This window comes from Lagopus leucura, unplaced genomic scaffold (genome assembly GCF_019238085.1).
Source record: "Lagopus leucura isolate 7727_CA_CO unplaced genomic scaffold, USGS_WTPT01 Super-Scaffold_73, whole genome shotgun sequence".
NCBI classification, from domain to species: Eukaryota; Metazoa; Chordata; class Aves; order Galliformes; family Phasianidae; genus Lagopus; species Lagopus leucura.
This window is the reverse complement of record NW_024962252.1, coordinates 44957854-44980490: the sequence shown is the minus strand read 5'-3', so window position 1 is coordinate 44980490 and position 22637 is coordinate 44957854. Positions and strand designations below refer to the sequence as shown.

At 39.1% G+C, this 22637-nt stretch overlaps 1 protein-coding gene across 1 annotated transcript in view; it reads left to right on the top strand.

The window, feature by feature from the left end:
• Positions 1-9859, top strand: part of THEMIS (thymocyte selection associated) — a 78268-nt gene extending 68409 nt beyond the window's left edge. The window contains exon 6 of the mRNA XM_042888175.1: positions 9429-9859. Coding sequence (XP_042744109.1) covers positions 9429-9859 — 431 coding nt within the window. The remainder of the gene's footprint in view (positions 1-9428) is intronic.
• Positions 9860-22637: the final 12778 nt, after the last annotated feature.

Genomic DNA, 22637 nt, shown 5'->3' with positions numbered 1-22637 from the left:
TAACTTATATGCAGCATTTTCTTGTGTGATTTTCATTTGGAATCTGTGCTTCAGTCAAAAGTGATGAACATTTCTGCTCCTTCTCCATAAATGCCGTAAGGCAAATTCATCCAAGCTCTCAACAGCAGCATGGTATTAAACTCCGTTTGACACTGAAACATGAATATTCAGTAGTTTTTAGAAACAGACTTGTGTGGAAATATGCACTTTGTTTTTCCTTAAGAATCTATACATCTTCTGCTACTAAAAAAAAAATAATAATAAAAATTAATTCCGACAGATATATTAAGGATAAGCAAGCCATTTATATTAAACATTTGAGGATGTCTTCAACTTTTTTATTTATTTTGAAGAAAAAAGAGCATTGAGCAAATTACTTGACTATTAATTGTTTTTAAGGACACCATTTGCGATAACTGGTTAGGCTTTCTACTTCTTTTTTAACTTTTCACTTTGTCAGAACATATTCAAGTAGAGAAGCCAGATGATATGAGGACAAATCCTTAAGACTTTGAAGCAAAAATAAAAAACTCAGTTGGTTTCATTAGTTATATTTCAAAAATGAATACATTACATTAATTATAACACCAGCACATTTGGAAGGCTAAAGCACAAATACTCATCCCCACAGCATTTGTTTACTGATAATTGATGTCATTATAAGAAATTCCCATAAAATCTCCTCTTTTCTGTCTTCTCATTCAGTGTGCCAATCTCCTAAAAAAGACTGCTTATCTGAAACTATGCAAATGCAACATAAACAACCTTTATATTTAAAAATTACTGTAGTGTATTGAATATTCAATGATCTGTACTGCTGTGGAGGTTGATTGTTTGGGAACAATTTTTCTAACAGTGTTTAGGTTTGCAGCAAGCTGCTTTGGAAGATAATCTCATATTTGTTATATGGTGGCTTTGAAAAGTCTCCCTGTAGGTTCCATTTTGTTACAACTTAATGATCTGATGATATTTTATAGTGGTAAATGGTGAAGCTTCCAGGCTGGCAGCTGTAGAGAACAGCATTCTCTGTTTAAACCCCGGGACAACATTGTTAACAAGATGAGTTAATGATGAACTCTCTTGTGCCAAGGGAACTACCTGCACATGACTGGGGCTTGACTTTGACAACTGATGTCCATGCTGCAGGGAGCAATTGAATCACCACCATGGGTGATTCAGTCCCTGTGAGGTAGGGCAAGTGTGAGTGAGGTGTTCATGGTTAAACGGGACCTTCTATTCTACTCCATTGCAACAAGGAGATTTCCCAGCCCCTTTCTAAATCACAGTTAGGGGTACAAGTTCTATAAATGTAGTGCTCAGGTGTTCAATATTTTCAATCATAAAGACAAACTTGGAGACTATTTGCAGCTGTTCCTGTTTTGGAGCTTTTACTTACTGTGATTCAGAAGCATAGCAAAACAAGGCATCATTGCTAAGTGCCATCTGCCCTAGGTACGGTCTGCCTGCTTTCTCACTCTTTATTCATTCTGAGTTAGTAAAATTACTCTTTTGTCCATCCTACTAAGTCTTATTTGTCCTCGATCAGCTTCTAGAATCTCCAGAACTTCACCATTTTTACGTTATGTAGTTCTATTTTTCTTTGCCATTTGAGAGCAAGATGTGAGGAGTGGCTGAGGTCCCTTGGCTTGTTCAGCCCAGAGAAGAGGAAGGTAAGGGGAGGCCTCATGGTGGCATACAGCTCCTCACAGGGAGATGAGGAGCAGCATTGAGTTCTGCACTCTGATGACTGTGACAGGACCAAAAAAACAGCATGGAGCTGTGTCAGGTAAGGGTCAGGCTGGGGGTTAGGGAAAGGTTCTGCACCAGAGAGAAATGGGCATGGAACAGGCTATGCAGAGCTGTAGTCACAGCCCCAATGCTGGAGTTCGAGGAGCTTTTGGACACCACCCTCAGGCACATGATTTGAATTTTGGATGGTCCTGTATGCAGCCAAGAGTTGGAGCTGATGACACATGCAGGTCCCTTCCAACTCCAGATTCTCTACGATAGGAAAGTTTTCTCGTAACCCTTTTCTAATTTTATTATTATTTTTTAAAATTATCTTCTGTTCAGTGTTCTCCCATTAAGATCCTAACAATTATTTTGTTGTCCTTTCTCTGAAATCTGATTTTTCACATCTTACGCTTAATTTTATAGTTCTTCCTGATTCCAGAAAAAAATTTTCTTTCAAATTTCAGATATCAGTCAGGCTCTTTTGCTTCTTCTGCCCATTTCCTATCTCAGGTTTTATTCCTATCCATTTCCCCAAGCTTATGGCTAGAGACGTATGCTTTGTAAATAGTTCTAGTTGTACGCCCAAGTACATTAAAGAAAAAATTGAAGTTAGAGCTGCTGAAGACTTTCTTGCTCCTGCTCCTGTAAAGATTTGCAGCGCTAATTCCTTCCACTTAGTCCAGTTCTAAGCCATGTTTCTGATTTCAATCATATCTCTCTTTCCTTATTCCTCATGAATGCTGCAGTTAAATCTGAGCTCATTGTACATAGACTGTTAGGTGAGATCTAAGTTCAGGTAAAGACTAACCTATGTCACTGAGGATTTTCAAACAAAACAATCATAGAATCATAGAATCATAGAATGGCTTGGGTTGGAAGGGACGTCAAAGATCATCAAGTTCCAAGCCCCTGCTACGAGCAGGGCCACCAACCTCTAGATCCGGTACTAGACCAGGTTGCCCAAGGCCCCATCTAATCTGGCCTTGAGCAGCTCCAGGGATGGAGCATCCACAGCCTCTCTGGGCAGCCTGTTCCAGCACCTTACCACCCTCACCACCTTAAAGAACTGCTCCTTGACATCCAATTTCAATCTTCCTTCCTTGAGCTTAAGATCATTCCCCACTGTCCTATCAAATCCTCAGTACCTCTGTTTAGCACACACAGAAAATCAAGAAACAATATCATAAAGCTTTTTCTGCAAGACTACAAAGCCTCTCTTGTTTAACTGCCTTGGAGGATATCCCTGAACAATTTTTGCATAACTTTGAGTATACTGTGAATTAAAAGTTGGAGACAGGTAAATCTAATAACATAGAACAAAGAGTGATGATAGATGGTACACTGGCACACCCAGATCAAAGCTGAAGGTTTTTTTCAAAGCTGTGTGTTAGTGAAGTCCAAATTATTGAGCTTAATTTAAAGTTAACTGCAAAATTACAGAGGAGATTTGATTAGAAAATAAAGCAGTTCTTCCTGGCCAGTCAAGGGATCCCCAGGAGCCCACTGTTGCGTGCAGCACTGTTCCAGAGTGTATTCTGCTCTGTTAATTCAGAGGATAATAGATTAGAAAATATGTCAAGACTAACAACACAGAGACACTGCTGTGGGTTTTGAGTGGGAGGAAATGTACCATTCACTGACTAATCTTTAAACTTCTACTTGTGAATGTTAAGCCAACTTCCAAAGCACCAAGCCATTTCAAATTCCTAATACGGATATTGAATCCATGCTGTCTGTCTCTCTCAGAAAAACAAAACAAAATAAAAACAGTTACAGACAAAACTGCCATTTCTTATCAAAGGCTAGGTTGTTCTGAGGAGAAAGGCAACATGGTTCTCTTTCAGTGTTAACGCCTCTATTGTTTCCTTGCAGAGTTCATATTTGTAAAGGTAGTATTTATTATCTTTGTTTCTAAGAAATTCATCCTTATTCTACTGTTTCAACAAAACCTGATTTGGCCACTAAAAATATAATCTTATTTTTTTAGATTTGACTGAATTTGAATTCCTTAAAAATAGTCACAATTCTGCAAAGTTGTAACTCTTCACCTGAAACTTGCTGTATTGGTTTGTTTTACTTTAATTTTGAAATTTCTTCTAACTGGAGTTTCTGAAACATTATCTAATGCCGTTTTGTTTTAGGTGGCTTTTTTGTGTGTTTTTTTGTTTGTTTGTTTGTTTGTTTTAATTGGTATCTGGACACTTTAGAAAAGATATTTGAATGTTCTGTCCTTAAACACTTGATTTAGGAAGGCTGGGAAAAACAGAAGGGGCTTTTTGATTGCAATTCAGTGTGCACAAAAATAGTATACTATCTTTGGCAATGGAGATGATTTAAGAAATTTCTGCTCCTGTTCTTGATATTGTACAATTTAGGGCAATACTTTTGGTTACAAAGCTATACTCAAAAAACACTGAAATGAATGCAGCATAGTAATTTCAAAATTTAAGCAAAATGAAGAATTTTAAATTACATTTTAAAAAGTTCTTTGGCAATATCACAGGGAACATGCACTAATTTTCTGAATTCAACCATAGGGATAAGCAACATGAATTAGGAACCCTATACTGTATATGTGAATGACAACTCTTCCTTTACTTTCATTTTTAACTATGGAAAAATTGTTATTACCTTCTTTGCCTCCTTGAGTCCTGTAATTATCTTTAAAACAATAACTGTATTATTTTTCCTTTTATTTTTGGGCCATATCAAAAACCTTATTCCTTGTTGATGTATCTTCTAAGATAAGCTAACAAAAAATGGTAAGATAATGAGTTAAAATAATCAGATTGCATCACTTAATAGGATTATGTGTACTCTTTGGTAAATTGTACTTATTTTTAGTTAAACTTAGTTTTATTCTTAGCTAATATTCAGGTTGTACTGCAGGGAACAGAAAGCATTGACTCTGCATCCTTTACACATTTCCCTTATTTATTAGATTTGACTGCATATAAAATATTTGCAATAAAAATCAGTTTCCAGGCAGGAGCATGTAGAACTCATTACAAGGAGAAAGTGTTGCAGTGTTACATGAAGGGAACTAAAGAGGACTTTGTATGAGTCGCCCCTCCCATTTTCTGCCCACGCAGGTTTCTGTGGTGGTCCTTTTTTCAGGGGAGGCTCAGACTGGATATCAATAAAATTTCCTCAGCAGCAGTGGTAAGGCACTGGAACAGGATCCCAAGGGAGTGGCCATGGCACAGAAATTCCAGAGTTCAAGAAGCATATGGACTAGCGTTCAGACATGTGGTCTGATTTTTGGATGGTACTATGCAGAGCCAGGAGTTGGAACTTATTATCCTTATGAGTCCCTTCCAACTCAGGATATTCTATGGTTCTTCCTTAGGTGGAAGGTGGTGTGCAGAATAGCAGATGGGATTGGGTAGGGGGCATGGTGCCACACAGAGCTTCTATTCCCTCTATATCCGCACAGACTTTATACTTTTCTATGCCCTCCTGCAATGACGTATGATGGCACCTGGAATATGCAAATCCTTAAAGTCCATGACAAATGTTTTCTGTGAGAGTTATTAATATATGAAGTGTTTGATTTGTAATTAAAAAAATATTTATCAACAGTAGTACAACAACAGAAAGTAATGACTGTAAGGATTCAATAAAACCAGAAAGATAGACTAGAAAAAAGTGGTAAAGAAGAAAAGTTAGAAATAAAACGACAGTGAAATAAGTCAGCAGTTGTTTGTATCTTTCAGGAAATTCTTTTTTTTTTTTTTAAATTGAATTTAAGATTAAACTGTTCCAAACAATGTGCTAGTACATTCCCTACAGAGATAAATGTTAACCATACATGAATTTTAACCCTGCAGTACATATGAAATATTTTGATTGTTACTTTTAACAGTTTTTAAAGGCATTATAAACCATCACTAGAAGGAATGATTGATGGATATCAAATGTCAATTGATATCAATGGATATCAGCCCAGGGAATAGTCTGTTCATTTCATTAGCTCTTATTCTGCACACTGACTTCCAGTAGCACTCCCTAAGGAATTAACTCTCACTAGGATTGAGGAGCATCAGAACCAGGCTCACAACAAATAAAACACTACTGTTAATAAAAACACTTTGACTAATACACACACTCTTCCGTTCTGTGCTTTTTCACTGAAGTAATGCTCAGACACAAGGATGTTATTTTACCTTGTTTGGTTCACAATATTATTGTGCATAATAATTCACAACTATTGTTTTCAAGTTAGTCATATCAAATGCTAAATGTTATTAATGTGACTGAATGTTAGTTTATGCAGCATAAATCCTGAACTGAGATATTTACCACAGCTATAAAACTCTATTATGATCGTGGCCAGGAGTGTTTACTCGTGCAACCTTTTATATACATGAACTGGGGTTTCCAGCACTGGTTGCCTTCCAGCAGTGATGATGACAGGTTATTTTTGTGCCTGCATTTTGGATGAGTGCAGAATTGAGAGTTATGGCAACTGTTAGTGACCTTGAAGTCTGTGAAAAAAAGCTAGCATATTCAGAAAAAAAAAAATCCTACCCACCTGAGAATGTGAGTGAGACAAATGGAAATTTTTAGTCTGCAGAACATTCCCTTTCCACTATAAAGGCAAACATAATTATACAAATTGTTCCAGGAAGAGCGGAGTTAATGAAATTTGGTTTAATAAGGATTCAGGTCTGTTGTCCCCTGCTGCTCCTTTCCTTCCTTCCCTGATAATAACCAAAACTCTCCTTATGGTACTCCTATTATATGAAAAAGAGCAGGTTTGGAGCTATGTGTGTGTTGAGTGGCCAACCAATACACACATGCTGATTTATCCTTCTGTTTGCTGCCAAATGGAGAGTGTAACAGCTGTGTTCTGCATGCCTCTCTTTCAACAGAGGATCTAATACAACTTTCTCTTCTGTAATCACACTATGGCTTCTTCCCCCTTTTCAAATTTGACTGAAATTGGCAAGGACAAACTTTAAAAAGTACTGTAGAGATTGGCAGATGGATGGATAGATGGCATGATGACACAAGCCTCGTTTTCTTAGCAGTGTAGATGGTATATCTGATTCAGTAATTCAGTGTTGAGGCTAATGGATTTTTTTCAAGTAGGAAAAAAATTGCATTGATTTCACTGTTCAAAATCCCCTTGGGATCATTCAGCTTATCCCATTCATTGCTTAATGCTTTACTGAAGTGTAAATATATACATTTCAGAAGGCGTCCTACATTTTATTTTAGACTGGAGACAACTGTGATTTACTCTAGCCGGATGACATTAAATTTCCTTTTCTCCTTGAGTTGTCTTGCTTAGAAGTATATCATTTTGTTTTTCTGTGTTTGGGAAAGAAGAAGGTCTAGCTTTGCCATCCATGTGCATCCTGTACTTTATATCTGTATTAGCGAGTCTAACTGTACAAACAATATTTTCCTTGCTGAATCACAAAGATTAGCTTATTCATTCGGTGCCCATTTTATTCATTAGTTTACTTTTACTGACAACAAGCACAGCCAACCTGAAAATGAACCACAGACCTGGAAATGTTTGTAAAGAAGATAGTAGCCACTTGTGTGAGTGCTGTGAGTGAGATCTCCATTGAATTTCTCATCATAGGGTGGATTCCTTTCCCTTTTGATGTCTAGATCTGGAAATATATTGCTAATTTAGTCATTCCTGTAAAGAAGCAGGGGTACTTGAAAGCAAATTTGTCCATGATAAGTTGTGTCCTGGTTCAGGTAGACAGCTCCTTGATGAATGTGATGGTTATTTCTGGCCTTAAAATCAGAGCTTCAGAAAAAAAATGAGTCCTGTCCATTTCTCAGGAAGAGGCACCTCAGCCATGGAGAGTCTTAGAACGAACTGATAAGAACAATCATACATCTGGTTGCTTGGAAAAGGGGAATACAGTTGTCACAGAATCACAGAATCACAGAATCACCCGGGTTGGAAGGGACCCCAAGGATCATGTAGTTCCAACCCCCCTGCCTAGCAGGGCCACCAAACATACACATTTAGATCAGGTTGCCCAGGACCCCGCCCAACCTGGCCTTGAACACGTCCAAGGACGGGGCATCCACAACCTCCCTGGGCAGCCCGTTCCAGGGCCTAACCACTCTCCTAGTAAAGAACTTCCCCCTAACATCCAACCTAAATCTTCCCTCCTTCAACTTAAAACCATTTCCCCTAGTCCTGCTGTTATCAGCCCTTTTGAAGAGTTTACTCCCCTCCTGGGTGTAGGTTCCCTTCAGGTATTGATAGGCTGCAATGAGGTCGCCCCGCAGCCTTCTCTTCTCCAGGCTGAACAAGCCCAACTCCCTCAGCCTGTCCTCATAGGGACATTGTCCCAAGAATAAGCTTGGGAGAATTTTTGTTTGAAAAGCTCAGTGCCATAAGGAAGAATGTATTCGATAAGCATGGCCTTGCAGAGAGATCAAATAGGCTGTGAGGGTTTGTGCATATTTGCAAGTTGTTTCTAGTTACGTTGCTGTAAATTAACCAAACAGAAACAGCTGTTCCCAAAGCAGTATTTCACACTATAATACCACTTCATATGAGATTTACTTTTGAAACACAGTGCCCTCTCAGCTCCATTAAACATGGGGCATTGTGACAAACCTGAGCAGTTCCTGTCCTGCTGCTGTACATCTCTTTCCCACTCCTGCAAGTGCCAAAAAACATGGTGGCTCCAGAGGGAAAATGTGGGGCACTGCTTCTTGGAGGGATACAATAGGAATATATGAGCAAGGCAGGAGATCATGGGGCCTTTTGGCAGCAGGCTATAGCTCACACATGAGAAGAGTAAAATCAAGCTCTTTCCACACAAAGGATTAGAGCAGAGCCCACCCACTCTGGAGTTGCTAAGAGGCCTCATGTGAGGGTCTTTGCTCTAGTGGGGGAAGGCCACAATTTTTTGAAAGGTCAGTATGGCTGAAGATTGGTCTGCGTGGACGCAAAGAAATGAACTTCAAGGCTTTTCACTTAAACTTCATATCATTCTCAAGCTTTCATCTCTATTTATTGTATTACATTCTGAATAAGAGAAAACTGGGGATTTTGGCTTCAGGAAGTCCTGAAAAGCCACCACATATTCCTAGCTACATATTCATCTTTTCAGGCAAAGAACATAGGAGCAAGTCTGCAACAGGGATTGTAGGTATTGCATGATGCACATGGATTGCTCATCTCTTAACAGTTTAATTCTGCTTTTACACTCTCAGTGATCACACTTCTAAAGCATTTTATTAAACCTTTGAATGGTCTGTGGACAACTGTCAGGGAGTAGACAACAGATTAAGAAATATTTAGGTGTTACACTGAGGATCATGGTTTAGCAGGAAATACTGTTGGTAGATGGATGGTTGGACTAGATGATGTTGGAGGTCTTTTCCAACACTGGTGATTCAGTGATTCTTTGATTATCTGGTTTGTCTGTAGACTGTGAGGTACAAGCATAGCTCAAAAATTGAGAGAGGAATTCTTAAAAAGTGAAGATCGTTTTATAAAATGGTCAGCTGGATTTCATTCTTGATCTGCTGCAAATGTTGTTCAGAAATGTGTGCAAGTCACTTAAGATCTCTGTGAATATCAGAAAAAAGAAGAGAACATTTTTTCCTTTGTTTTTGACTTTTATGGTTGTGTGAATTGTACATTTTTTTCTGGGCAAGTGCAGAGCCTTCAGTCTCCTTACAATCATTATTTGTTGATTTCTCAGGTCTAACAAATAAGCCGCTTAGAAAGTGTGAAGGTGAAAAGGAACAGAAAGAAGAGCATGACTATGAGTATGTGGATGAAAATATAGTTGAATACGTAAGGAAAGCATTTCAAGATGGCACATTTTGCCAATTGTATCCTGGGCTGCATCAGAAGAAACGTGGTCAGCAGTATGAAGGAGGTGATCCTGCCTCTCTGCTCTGCTCTGGTGAGACCTTGCCTGGAGTACCGCATCCAGATGTGGAGTCCTCAGCACAGGAGAGACAGAGATCTGTTGGAGTGCGTCCAGAGGAGTACCACAAAAATGATCCAAGGGATGGAACAACTCTCCTACGAGGACAGGCTGAGAGAGCTGGGGTTGTTCGGCGAGGAGAAGAAAAGGCTCTGGAAAGACCTGAAAATGGCCTTTCAGTATCAAAAGGGGGGCTGTAAGAAAGAAGGGGTCAGACTCTCTAGCAGGATCTATTGTGATAGGACAAGGGAAAATGGTTTCAAACTAAAAGAGGGGAGATTTATACTGAATATAAGTTAAAAATTGTACATACAATAAAGGTAGTAACGCATTGAAACAGGTATCCAGGGATGTGGTGGATGCTCTGTCCCTGGAGTTAGAATGGACTGGGCTCTGAGCACCCTGATCTTGCTGTACATGTCCCTTATAGTACTTTGCAGGGGGACCTTTAAATGTTCCTTCCAAGTCAAATGATTCTACAATTCCAAATATGGATAGCCTTTGAAGAAAGAGTGTGGTTGTACTCTATCATCACGTATTGATGCAAACAAATGTTGTCAGAGTGATTTTCATATTTTCCAGTAACCACTATCCTTCAAAATGAGAAAAAGTTTTCTCTGAGAGCTACCATCATTGATTGTTGCATATGTTCTGTGAAGAACGTGGGAAAGGCACACCTGAGTTAGACACAATTACTTGTGACCCAATGTTGCTCTTAGTGATGCCACTTTGTCAAAGTGGTATCTCTAGTTGTTCTGGTAATATAAGTGCATAGGTGGAGCTAAAACCTTAATTAGACCAACAACACAAAAATACGTGAAAGCACAGAGAGAACACCTTTGTATCTGAAAGCTTGTCTAATTTTTCTGATTTATGCCAGTTCGGTGTAACTGCAATCATTGTTCCTTTTTTAGAAGTGTGCACCTTCTAGTCAATAATTAAGATCTGTCTCTTAAAAAGCTTTGAGAAAATTATTTGTGTTTCTACTGATTTGTTGTATTTCTGCTTTGGCAGCCTTCAGAAAATTTAAAGTACTGGTGAAGAGGACCTTTGCTTCTAAAAACTTTAAGTATCATTTCCAGCCAAACACAGATCAAATTTTTTCCTGGATACGAATGAAACTGCATAGTACCAACGTATTTTACTCATACCTGAACCTTCTATTAACTTTTCTTGACTTAGCTGAATTGCTTTCTTATCAAGAAAAAAACCAGGAATCTCAGAAATAAACTTGACATGTGTTTCAATTATTTAGATTTTTTTTAATTATGAAGTGATTATTTATTCAAAATGTACTTGTTATTTCAAAATGCCATGCAACATTTCTATTGCATTTGAGTTGGGCAGTGTACTGCACCTGAAATACGCTTCTATTTTTTAATTTTTTTCAGATCCCCCAGAAACATGTAGGAAACATACATGATTGAATATATCTGTCTTCAAATATGACATAAAAGCAAACAGAAGCCCCCAGTTTTTCCATTCAGGAGTCCTCAAATAAGGGCTGGTTTCCCCGCCATCCCACACAAAATTCCCCTCTAAATTCTCCAAACCCCACACAAAACTGCCTTCTAAATAAAGAGTGAATTTTTATGAAGACATGAGATTAAAGAGGCTCCCTGGGCTCTACAGGCATCAGTAGGTGGGAGCACACCCATGAGATGCCCAGCCTCTCCTTATGCAGTAGCAGAAGTATGTTGTAGCTTCTTGTGATTTACACATAATTTTCATGCTTTCCAGGGCAATTATGATATTCACATGATGAGCTATTCTTCTGCTCACGGCCACAGAAGTTCAGAAATTACAGGAATGATTGAAAAATGAAGCGAAGTAGTCTGCTTCACAAACTAGCATTTAGAATTTCTATCTGACTTCCACACTCGCACTTGTGAGCATTTTAAGAAATGTGGATTTGATGTAGGCATACGATGTTAACCATTAATTTGGGAAAATGCCACATAAAACTTGCCAGGTAAAGTGATTTATGAAGCTTAAAAGTCAGTTTTTGAGCATGTATGCTACACTGCTGCTTAAAGGAGGTATTAAAAATAACCAAATAAGTTTTAAGTTTACTTGTAGGAAACTAATGCATATCTTGCATCTCTGTCAAATGCCTAACATCTGAGATTGTCAGTTCTGCTTAAGGAACTCTGCAGTCAACCATTTCCAACCCTGATCCCACCCTTTTACAGGGCATTTATGCTGTTCATTAGTATACTCCTTTAAAATTTTTGTTATATATGAGCTATCAAAACGAAATCCATTGATTCAAATTGTTGCAGAAAATAGTTTTTAGGAAAAAGAGTTTTAAAGAAATACAAAAGCAATCCTCAGTAGTCAGGCATGCTATGAGAAAACCAGTATTCATTATTTGTAGTTTTTCATCAGTGCCAGAAAAAAATCTTTCTACAGGCCAAAGTGAGCTAGAATGGCTTTAGTAATAGCTAGCCCTCACTCAAAACAAAAGGGAGTAAGAAAGAAGGAGATTTGCCTCGGGTCATTGCTATGATAATTTTGATAGAATAAATGTGTCCAGGGGGTCAATGATGTTAACATGACCTCATCACTCCAGAGCAGCAAGCAATCAAGCAAGGGACTTGACTACACATGTCTTAGTTTGCTATAGCAACAGCCATTAACTGTTTCAGGATGTTGCTTTCTGGATTTGAACTTCAAATGAGTACTGCTAAAGGAATAACTGCAATTGGCTAAGTTTGGGCGTTTATTCAATGGGGAACAAAAAATAGAAAAGAGAAAGAAAATGCTGCACAGGATAAACAATCTACAGATCTTTGTTTTCTTCCTGCCATAAACTAAACATTTTAGGTGGCTTTGTTTGAACAAATTTATTATTATTATCATTACTATAATTATTATTGTTTTAAATTTGTGCTTTTTTAAAAAGAAATTGTATGAGTGTCAACAGTTTACAGGCTGGTTCGGCTGAGTTCTGTGACTGGTGGGGCAGAGGAATTTCACAAAATCCACGCCTCCGGAAAAAAAGGGAACAGGGGACCCCAAAATAATTAAAAACAGTGGCAACGATCTGAAGAGAAACAAACTAATTTACTAAATATGGTATCAGAATGCAAGATAACATACCGTAATAAAATATAATTAGAATTGAAGCTATCAAATATCAAATGTAATGAGAGAGAGAATGTCCGAAAGGTGGATAGGCCTCACCATAACGCAGAGGTGAGATGTGCAATCCAGTTGAGCAGCAGGGAGACAGGAGGAGAGCTGACGAAGAGAGCCGACGAAAAAGAGCATCAGGTGACCTTGCCAGGAGCTTTATCTCCTCTCTGTGACCGCAAAGTCCCCTGGGGAATGTAGTTCTCCTCCAGACAGGCACCTGGAATTTGAGCATTAACAGTTAAACTCCCAGTGCGCTACATGATGTTATGATGTGGAATACTGATAATCAAAATCATAAAACCATGATTTTCCACCCCTTATTCTACATCACTACATCATGCTTAATATATACAAACAAACAATAATTACCAAACATTAAACACATGCACACACAAAACTATATATATACATGGAATTACTGACTGCACTCCCCCAACATCAAATTCCCTTGTGTACACACTGAATATCCCCATTTCTATGCATCACCCACCAAATGGACCTAGGTCCCCGTGCAAAAACAGTTCCACGAAGAGGTTTGCACTTCCCGGAAGTTGGAAAGACCCAAGCCACTTTTCCCAACATGCTCTTTACATGTGCTACAGGGATCTTATCTCCTTTGACAGTATGTAGGGAGCTAGCAGGACCATCGCGATTGATCAGTCCTCTAGTATTGACCAACCAGGTGGCTTCTGCCAAATGCTTCTCCCAATGCCTAAATGTTCCACCACCCATTGCTTTTAACATGGTTTTTAGCAGCCCATTGTAGCATTCAGTTTTACCAGAACTGGTGCATGATAGGGGATATGATATATCCACTTGATGCCATGATCTTTGGCCCAAGTATTCACAAGAGAATTTTTGAAAAGAGTCCCATTATCTGACTCAATTCTTTCTGGAGTGCCATGTCACCACAGGACTTGTTTCTCAAGCCCTAATATGGTGTTTCGGGCGGTAGCATGGGGTACTGCAAATGTTTCAAGCCACCCAGTGGTTGCCTCCACCACGGTAAGCACATAACGCTTACCATTGCGAGATTGTGGCAAGGTGATATAATCAACCTGCCTCACCTCCCTATAATTATACTTTTGCCATCACCCTTCCCTCCAGAGAGGTTTCAGCCTCTTGGCTTGTTTAACTGTGGCGCATGTGTCACAGTCATGAATAACCTGTGCAATAGCATTCATAGTTAAGTCCACCTCTCGGTCTCTAGCCCATCTGTATGTTGCATCTTTTCCTTGATGGCCCGAGATCTCATGGGCCCACCGAGCTAGAAATAATTCAGCCTTGTTCTGCCAGTCCAGGTCTATTTGAGCCACCTTAATTTTGGCAGCTCGATCTACCTGATGGTTATTTTGCTGTTCTTCAGTAGCCCGACTCTTGGGCACATGAACATCTACATTCTATGACTCTATGATTCTATGATTCTACATGGCACACCTTTACAACTATATTCTTTATTCGGGCAACAATACCTTTCCACAGTTCAGCAGCCCAAATAGGTTTACCCCTTCTTTGCCAGCTGTTCTATTCCCAGTGCTGTAACCACCCCCATAATGCATTTGCTACCATCCATGAGTCAGTGTAAAGATAAAGCATTGGCCACCTCTCCCATTCAGGAACATCTAAGGCCAGTTGGACAGCTTTTACCTCTGCAAATTGGCTTGATTCTCCTTTCCCTTCAGTGGCCTCTGCAACTTGTCGTGTGGGGCTCCATCTGCAAACAGGTTTAAAAGAGAAAGCGGAATCTTTTTTTTTCCCTCTCTTTACAGAAGCAAGATAGCAGTGCTCAAAGTTTACAAATATCCCAGAATATTGGCAGTCCACCTGGACTTTCAAGCTCAAGTTTTCAGTGAGCACCTGTGAAAGTGATAAACTTTCCCAACAAAGCTCCCCAAGAGCAGAGAGATTCGTTTTAAAGCTAAAAAGCAGCTTCTGCCCACATTGTCCATCAAGAATGTCAATGGTTTAAGGGCTGGTTTGGCCCAGTTCCGTGACTAGGGATTTTGCAAAATCCGTGTCTCTGGAAAAGGGAACAGGGGACCCCAAAATAATTAAAAACGCCCAGAACTTGAGCATTAACATTTAAACTCCCAGTGCACTACGTGATGTTATGATGTGGAATACCGATAACCAAAAATCACAAAACCATGACTATGAGACGGACTGAGGTTGAACTTTTTACTTTAGTTATACTGAGAGGTAGGTTCCTGCATGAAGAAGGCAAGTTGAAGACAGTGCTACAAATGAAAACCGACATTCCTGACCCCACCACACCATTAATCCTGTACTTATTAAATACATATTATACAATAAATGCTGTTATCCTAAGATATTTCTCTGGGCCTTTTACACCACTGTCCCTCCGAGCTACCTTTCCTTTTCTAGTATTGCTGGGTTGAGGCAAACTTTCCAAACTTGGGGACGTTAAAGAAAGGAAGACAAATCTGTAACCGTAGTTGTATGTTCTCGACACTTCTGAAAGTCTTCCTATTTTTATTGTTTTCAATACTGATTTGGGAGCATATCCAACTCTGTCAATTTTCATTTTTTGGTAATTTTTCTACTGTCTAGTGCTTTCACTTTTCCTTAATATGCAAATTAAAACTTTTTATCCAGGCAATAATCAATTGTGATTACTGGAGGAAGGGTTGACTGGTAGCAAACAGGGTGTTGCTCTGAGACCTATTCATCCAATGCACATAGGCATTGTTTTCCACTTTCTGGGCCCATTGGCATATTGTTATTAAATGTTAACAGCAGGGTGGTGAGACACTGGAACAGGTTGCCCAGATAAGCTGTGGATGCCCCATCCATGGAGGTGTTCAAGAACAGGTTGGATGTGGCTATGGTCAACTTGGTCTTGTGGAAGATGTCCCTACCTGTGGTAGGGGACTTAAGAATTCCTTCCAATTCTGATCACTCTTTGATTCTGTGATTCTATGATTAATTAAGTACTAAATAACTTCCCTTTAGGCTTTCAACTCTCTTATCCCACACTAGAGCACAGCTTCTTGGAGTATCACTATGAGGATGATGTGTCTTCTCCTCAATTTCTCAGACTATCAACATCATATAGACTTCAAGGGTGCAGTAATGATGGAGACACACTAGGACTCTTTGGTGGAGTTGCACCTTATACGGACAAAATGAGCTCTTTTGACTGTACAGGTCAAGTATTTCCCTAAATGGCATAAGCTGTGCTGGTAAAAGAAAAGTTTACTGGTTTGAGTTTCACATACTTAGACAAAGTTGCTGGAACAGATGTATCAGAGTGCCGTGGTTTAAAGAGTTAATCATGCAACACCACTCCCTCCCCTCAGGAGAAAGGGGTGGGAAAGGAAGAGGGGAAAAAAAAGATTGAGATAGGAGAAACTAATTTATTAACAGGAATGTGAGATAATACAGAATAATAGAGAGTAACAAATAAAAATGAGCCAAAAATAAAACCGTTTGAGAGAGACAGTCAATCTGAGTCTTTATCAGCAGGCCTTTTATGGCTCACCTCCTCAAAAAGACCAGAGAGTTCTTCCCCCATCACCCGGAATCAGAAATCATCTGGAGGCTCCTGGAAAATGCAGTCCCAGTGCATTTTTGCCTTGGAGAATCAGAATTCACATGAGACTGCTAGAGATAAACATTAAACACAGCACCACAGTGCACTGTCTCTCCTCACCCAACAGTCTGTTGCATGATGTTACGATACAGAATACTGATAAAACCAGGACACAGAGTTGTGCATTAGCTTTAATTTTGTGTAGTCTTGGGATTACTGGTGTAATTGTGCTGACAAACCATTTTATGGCACAAGCAAGCCCTAATTCACAGTCATTAATTTGACTCAAGAGCACATTCACCTGCAATCCTCGTATAATTTTTAAAGCTCAGAAAAATGATTTCCTGTTTCAGTCTGATATTTTGTTGTTTTTCACAGACATCTGAAGCAAAATAATTATGAAATTAACTGGAAAAAAATATAAGCTACATCATTCACATATTAAAATCAACTGCAACAGTAAGAAAATCTGCATATGAAAGTGCTGTCCTTGTCTCACGAAGAGCATTTGAGGCTACAATTTAACTTTAAGAATCCCCTGAGAAACTAAACTGCTTACTCATCCTAAGTAAGAAGTGAAACCAGCTAATGTCTCATGATCCGCTGAAGGGACAATGTTCTTCCTGTATGTGTCTATTCATGAATTCACATAGTCATATAATGATGTCAAGTCCAATCTTTCATTCCTACTGCACCTGAAATGCCAGTTTATTTTCTCAATCACTGTAGGACATATGCAAAAGGAAAATCCCTTTTATTTTTTATTTATTTATTTATTTATTTAAGTTTGGTTTGGTTAGATTTTCTTTGAGAAATGAGTAGTAGAGAGGGGAACGAGGGGTAATGTAAGATGAACTCCCATTTCTTCACACAGATACATATGCTACAGGTTAAGGCCCAGAGCTACAACCAGCAGGACTCAGCCACTGTTTCTAATGATGAGCACTGCTTTGTTGCACAAGTGATGCTGTTGTACCACAACTAATTCACCATGGAAATCAATGTCATTCCTCCCAGGGGGAAGTGTTTCTCAGTAGGATTGAGGTTGCCTAAATTAGGTAATAATGCCATTTCCACCGCCCCTTGCACAGCTTTAGTTAGTCTCATAGAATCATAGAATCACCAAAAGACCTTCAAGATCGTCCAGTCCAACCATCTACCTATCACCAATATTTCCCACCAAACCATGTGCCTCAGCACAACATCTCAACATTTCTTACAACACCTCCAGATTTATCTAGAATCACACTAGAGCTGTAGTTTTTGACAATATTTTCAGCAGTTTGCTGAAAACACTGCTAGTAAGAAAGAACAGAAGTTGGTGCTGAAAGAGCAAAGTGCCTCTCTGCTTCAGATATTGATGGTCAGTACTGCTCCAATGGAAAGAGGGCACAGGGAGAGCAGCAGAACATTTTATTTGGATTTGTTCTTTTTAAAAAAAAAATAAATAAACAGCAAAACTTCACAACTGTTTACTTTGAAAGACTTCCCTTAATTTACATTTTTGAAGACAAAAATTAAAAGCCAAATACTTACATAGTATCTGTGATTAAAAAAACCTTGGCCTAAAAGGAGATACCATTCTTTACACCCTGTGAGTGCCAAGCAGCAGCAGTGAGGGCTCCTGATAACATGAATGAGCATCCTAGAGCACTTGGCAGAAAGCATGTAACCAAGCCTAGTATTGGAGCAGCTGTATCCTGTCTGGGATCCCAATGCACAGTCATATATGAACTGCATGGGTACAGTGTTTTTAACATCCTTGGTTGGCACTGAACCTAATCCTCATGTTTTGGAAGAGAACAGAATTGTGGATGTCTGCAGCCTGAGTCTGATACTCACTATTTCTGGGCAGTGTGTGTATACTGAGTGCTGTTTATCCAGATTTGGTAGATCACAGGAAAGTGCGTACACCTCTGGCAGTGCTTTAGCTCTCATGGAAAATTACTAAGAAATGATGTGTAAACATGCATCAGATGTGCCAAGAGTCTCCAGACTCACAGCAGCTTGATCAGACTGGCATATCCAGAAATGCCTGACAGCTGTGCACAGCAGTCAAACTTCCCAGACAGTTTTAGGGTGGAGACAGGGAACATGTTCAGAAAGCCTACACATACCATATTTTTAGTTCTACTGATGATTTAAAACACCCACAAAAAAATGCCTTGATACACGTTAAAGAAGACTTTTCAAGCAGACAGCATAGCATCTTCAGATTTTCCTATTAAAATTCCACTGCATAATTAATTTTTACTAATGCAAATTGATCTAGAATTACGCAATATTGTCTTACATTAACTTATTCAAGATAAATGTTCATCCTCATTAAAGTCAGTTACAACTTAAGTATTAATTGTACAGCTCAGAGTGCTTCGATTCCGTGCATATGTAGCATACAGCATTTAGCATACCACTTGTTAACATGGGAGATTGCAGGTGCATACGAATCTTGTAACTGGCTGGCAAAGCACTTGTGGGTGTTTGAAATATGTTTCAAGTGTTTTGCTCAAAAATTTGTATTTCTCTTTGTAGCAGTTCAAAACAGCCATTTGTTATGCCAGCAAAAGCAGACTGGTGTGGGAATAAAAGGTATTCGTTGCATATTTTACTGACTACTTTATTTCTCTGCTTAATGTGATATTTTCCTCTGTTAAATGTCTGAAAGATATGAGATGTTTCTATCATGATTCTGATTCCTTGAATAGTATGAAGCCTGAATAATGTAGCTGTGAGGGAAAAGATGAAAGCCAACAGCCTTCTGGGCTGCACTGTGTCAGCAGCAGGTTGAGGGATGTGATCCTTCCCCTCTGCTCAGCTCTGACAGGACACTTGGAGTGCTGGGTCCTGTTCTGAGTTTCCCAGTGCAAGGGAGATATGGGCACACTGGAGATAGTCCAGCAGAGTCGTGTGGATGATTAGTAGGTCAGGCCGGAGTACCTGATATGCCACAAGTAGCTGAGAGAACCTAGAATAAAAGAAGCTCTGATTAGTTGCCCGAGGTGATAGGATAGTTATGAACACTGTGAGATGCAGCTATTTTAATGACAAGTCTTAGCACCTTTGAAACATTCTGTAAAAGCTTTTGGGACCTAGTCTGCAGGGAAAGAAAGAGAGAAGCAAAGATAACAAAAAAAATTAAAAATAAAAATATGCCAATCAAATGATATCAGCCCTTTTTTCAGCTTCTTCCTTTTAAAGCTATTCTGGAGAAATTTCTCTTCTTCACATGGATACTGTTACTTAAGGAATCTCATCTTACCACTTCTGTCATGTGCAAGAATCCTATCCAATATATTCAACCTCACTGAGCTCAATGAGTTTTATTCATGTGAGTAAAGGTGGCAGATTTTATGAACTTTGTAGTTACAACAGTGGCAGAGATGTCTCCAGTCTCCTTTCCTCTGACACATCAGTTAACACCATATCCCATTACAGGAAGGAGAACTGGCCTGCCCTTTCAGTTGCCATAGTTCAGAGCCACAGTGCCATTTACATGAAGTTACTGGAGTGGGAGAGATGACACACAATCTTGCTAGGGAAAATGGAGAGGAGGTGGTAGGCACGAAGAAAGATCATATAGTAAAAGGTTTGTGTTCGGAGCTGCAGTTCCCTTACAATGTACAGATGACCACATGCTTGCTAATATATGCCTGACAACACTGAAATGTCACTGTGACCCTCAAGGGACCTGTTCCTTATTCCCAGATACTGATGCTCAGGAAGACTGCACTGAAGAGGAGAAAGCCGTTTTCAGGTGAACATAGAATGCATTCGCTATGCCTGAAGAAAATACAAGTGTATTTAAATAATAAGATATTTGCTTTTCAAAAGATTGGCATAAGCTTTTGCACAGACCTGTTAGCTTAAGGGCTTATCTCTTTTAATGCTAAGGAATATTTCCACTGTGCTCTCACTACAGGCCTGCTCAGGAGCAGCTGCTTTCGCAGCACTCCATGTGTGCCTAAGCCCTTAGTGAGATGGCATTTTATGTTTGGATGATCAACATGCACATTTTTATATAACCAGCCTTTGTGTCTGCTAAGATAAGAAGAATCTTCCCTTAGCATTCTTCTTTAAATGCCAAAAGTCCTTTTGTTTAACTACAATGTGTCAAACAAATGCTTATCTATTACAGTCTTCCCAACAAGAAGCCACTGTTTATTCTTGCTGTCTCTTCACTTAATGCATCTGATACTTTTATACCTCTCCCAAGTCTACTCAAGTGTTTTCCTAACATTTTTCACTTTGATGCCCCTGTACCTTGTTAACTTACAACTCCTTGGTGCCATGTTAAAGCTGGTAGATGAAAAGTGTTTTCCAGCTTTTACTTCACATATTAGTGGCAGGTTGCTTTTTTTCCCCCCTCCCTCCTTTTTCAAAAGCACTTGCATGCTAGGAGTGTTCTTGTGCTTGGCGGTAATACATCTCTTTGACAAGCTTCCTCTCTCTTCCCTTGGGTTTCTGTGTGTCCTAGGACACCCTGTATGACTCTGAGGAAGCTGGAGGGGCTGATGCCAGTGGGGAATTATTTAGGATCTTCTTTTCTACTTCTGCTCTTTCCCTGATCTACCATCACCACATCGGACAAGTCTTAGGTCTGCTAGCATTTCGAGGCCTAACATTGCACAAAAGGAGAGGTGAAAAAAATCTTTCTTTCTAAAATGAAGCTGTTCCCAAGGATGGTTTATATGACCTTGATCTCTTCAGCTGTACCTGCTGCAGTCTCTTCCTGCAAACATCACACAAATAGTTTGTAAAAGGAAGTAAGATTTACTTTCACTACAGTTTCATCCTGGATATTTTTGCTAAGATTGAATCAGTAAAAAAACCACCATAAGATATGTTTTTGTTTTTGTTTTTGTTTTTGTTTTGTTTGTTTGTTTTGTAGATGAATATTCTACAGAAATTGAATCATATTTTAAGTAGGTATAAATACCTTGCAACAAGTCCTGATGTCATTCTGCCTCCACTCCTTGCCCTCTGAACACCATCTGGAAAAATCACCTTGTGCTCCCATGTGAGGCACATCCTCTTTCTTAGGGGGCAAGCGGGCAGCTCTGCAGGCCCTGAGCTCTGCCAGGCTCCTTGCCCTGCTGAAAGCCATTCTCAAAACACCTCGCAGCCCATCTCATCTGTTCTGCAGTACAGGAATTTCGTTAATTCAGGCTCAACCCAGAAGCACATTCACATTCTTTAATCACATTGAAAACATTCTCTTGGGCATTAGCAACCAACACACCTTTGTGGGTGTGTGCTGTAAACATTGCAGACCTCAACAAGACAATGCCTGACAGGGCTCTGCTGCTCAGCACTGCTGCTGAAATGAAATGGCAGTGGAAGAGGCAGAAATTTCATTTTGAAATTCATCTGAAGTAGATTTCAGACCTTTTTCAGGTGACTGCTCCTTGCATTCCCTATAGAAAAGCTCAACATTAGACTTAACATAAGAAACATGTTGTTTCTGGAGCCAGTGGAGTTAGGGTGAGGGAAATACTGTAACACTGAGTTTTCATCTTGAATGTCTCCCCCTTCAGCATCAAGAACTGGATGTCCAAGAACATTTTGGAAGAGCGGGAGATAACATAAACTGGTCTGAAAATGTAAGTAAGTGAACAGTTTGTTCTGGGGAAAGGTGGATCTTCATGTTGTGCACCAGCTGTCAAAGGAGTATGCTAGGTTTTCTGTCCTGCAAGCTACAAAACAACCTCTTCTACCACCCAGCAGAGCCCACTAACTGCTGGGTTAAAGGCTGCTCTGGGCAAAAATATATTTGCTCTCCTTCCATACCTAATAGGAAAGTATTTTTTCCCACTATGGAAATTTTAATTGATATTATTTATATAATATTTATTATGTAATATAATAATATTATATAAAATAATATGATAATATTAATATTATATAATATTGATATTTTATATATAGTATATAATGTTTAATATTATGTAATATTAATTTAATATAATTAATACTTAATTATGCGTTAGAGAGCATGGGCTGGTAAGTAAAGGAGCCCAAACAGATTTGGAATCACAGGGAAATGGAAATTCAAGAATCCAGCTTGAAAGAAAAATACTTTTTTACATTTTTTCAAACAACTTTGCATGCAAGCCCTGCAAGCTCTATGCCTCATTCTTAAAAAAAGAAAAAGAAAAGAAAAAAAAAGAAAAAAAAAAGGTAGAAGTGGCTTTCCTTTTATCCAGCAAGAAGGGAGATAGCCTCACCCCTAATATATGTCCATTATGAGACAGTTTGGGACACATCTAGATTTTGGCAAGGTGAAGTGC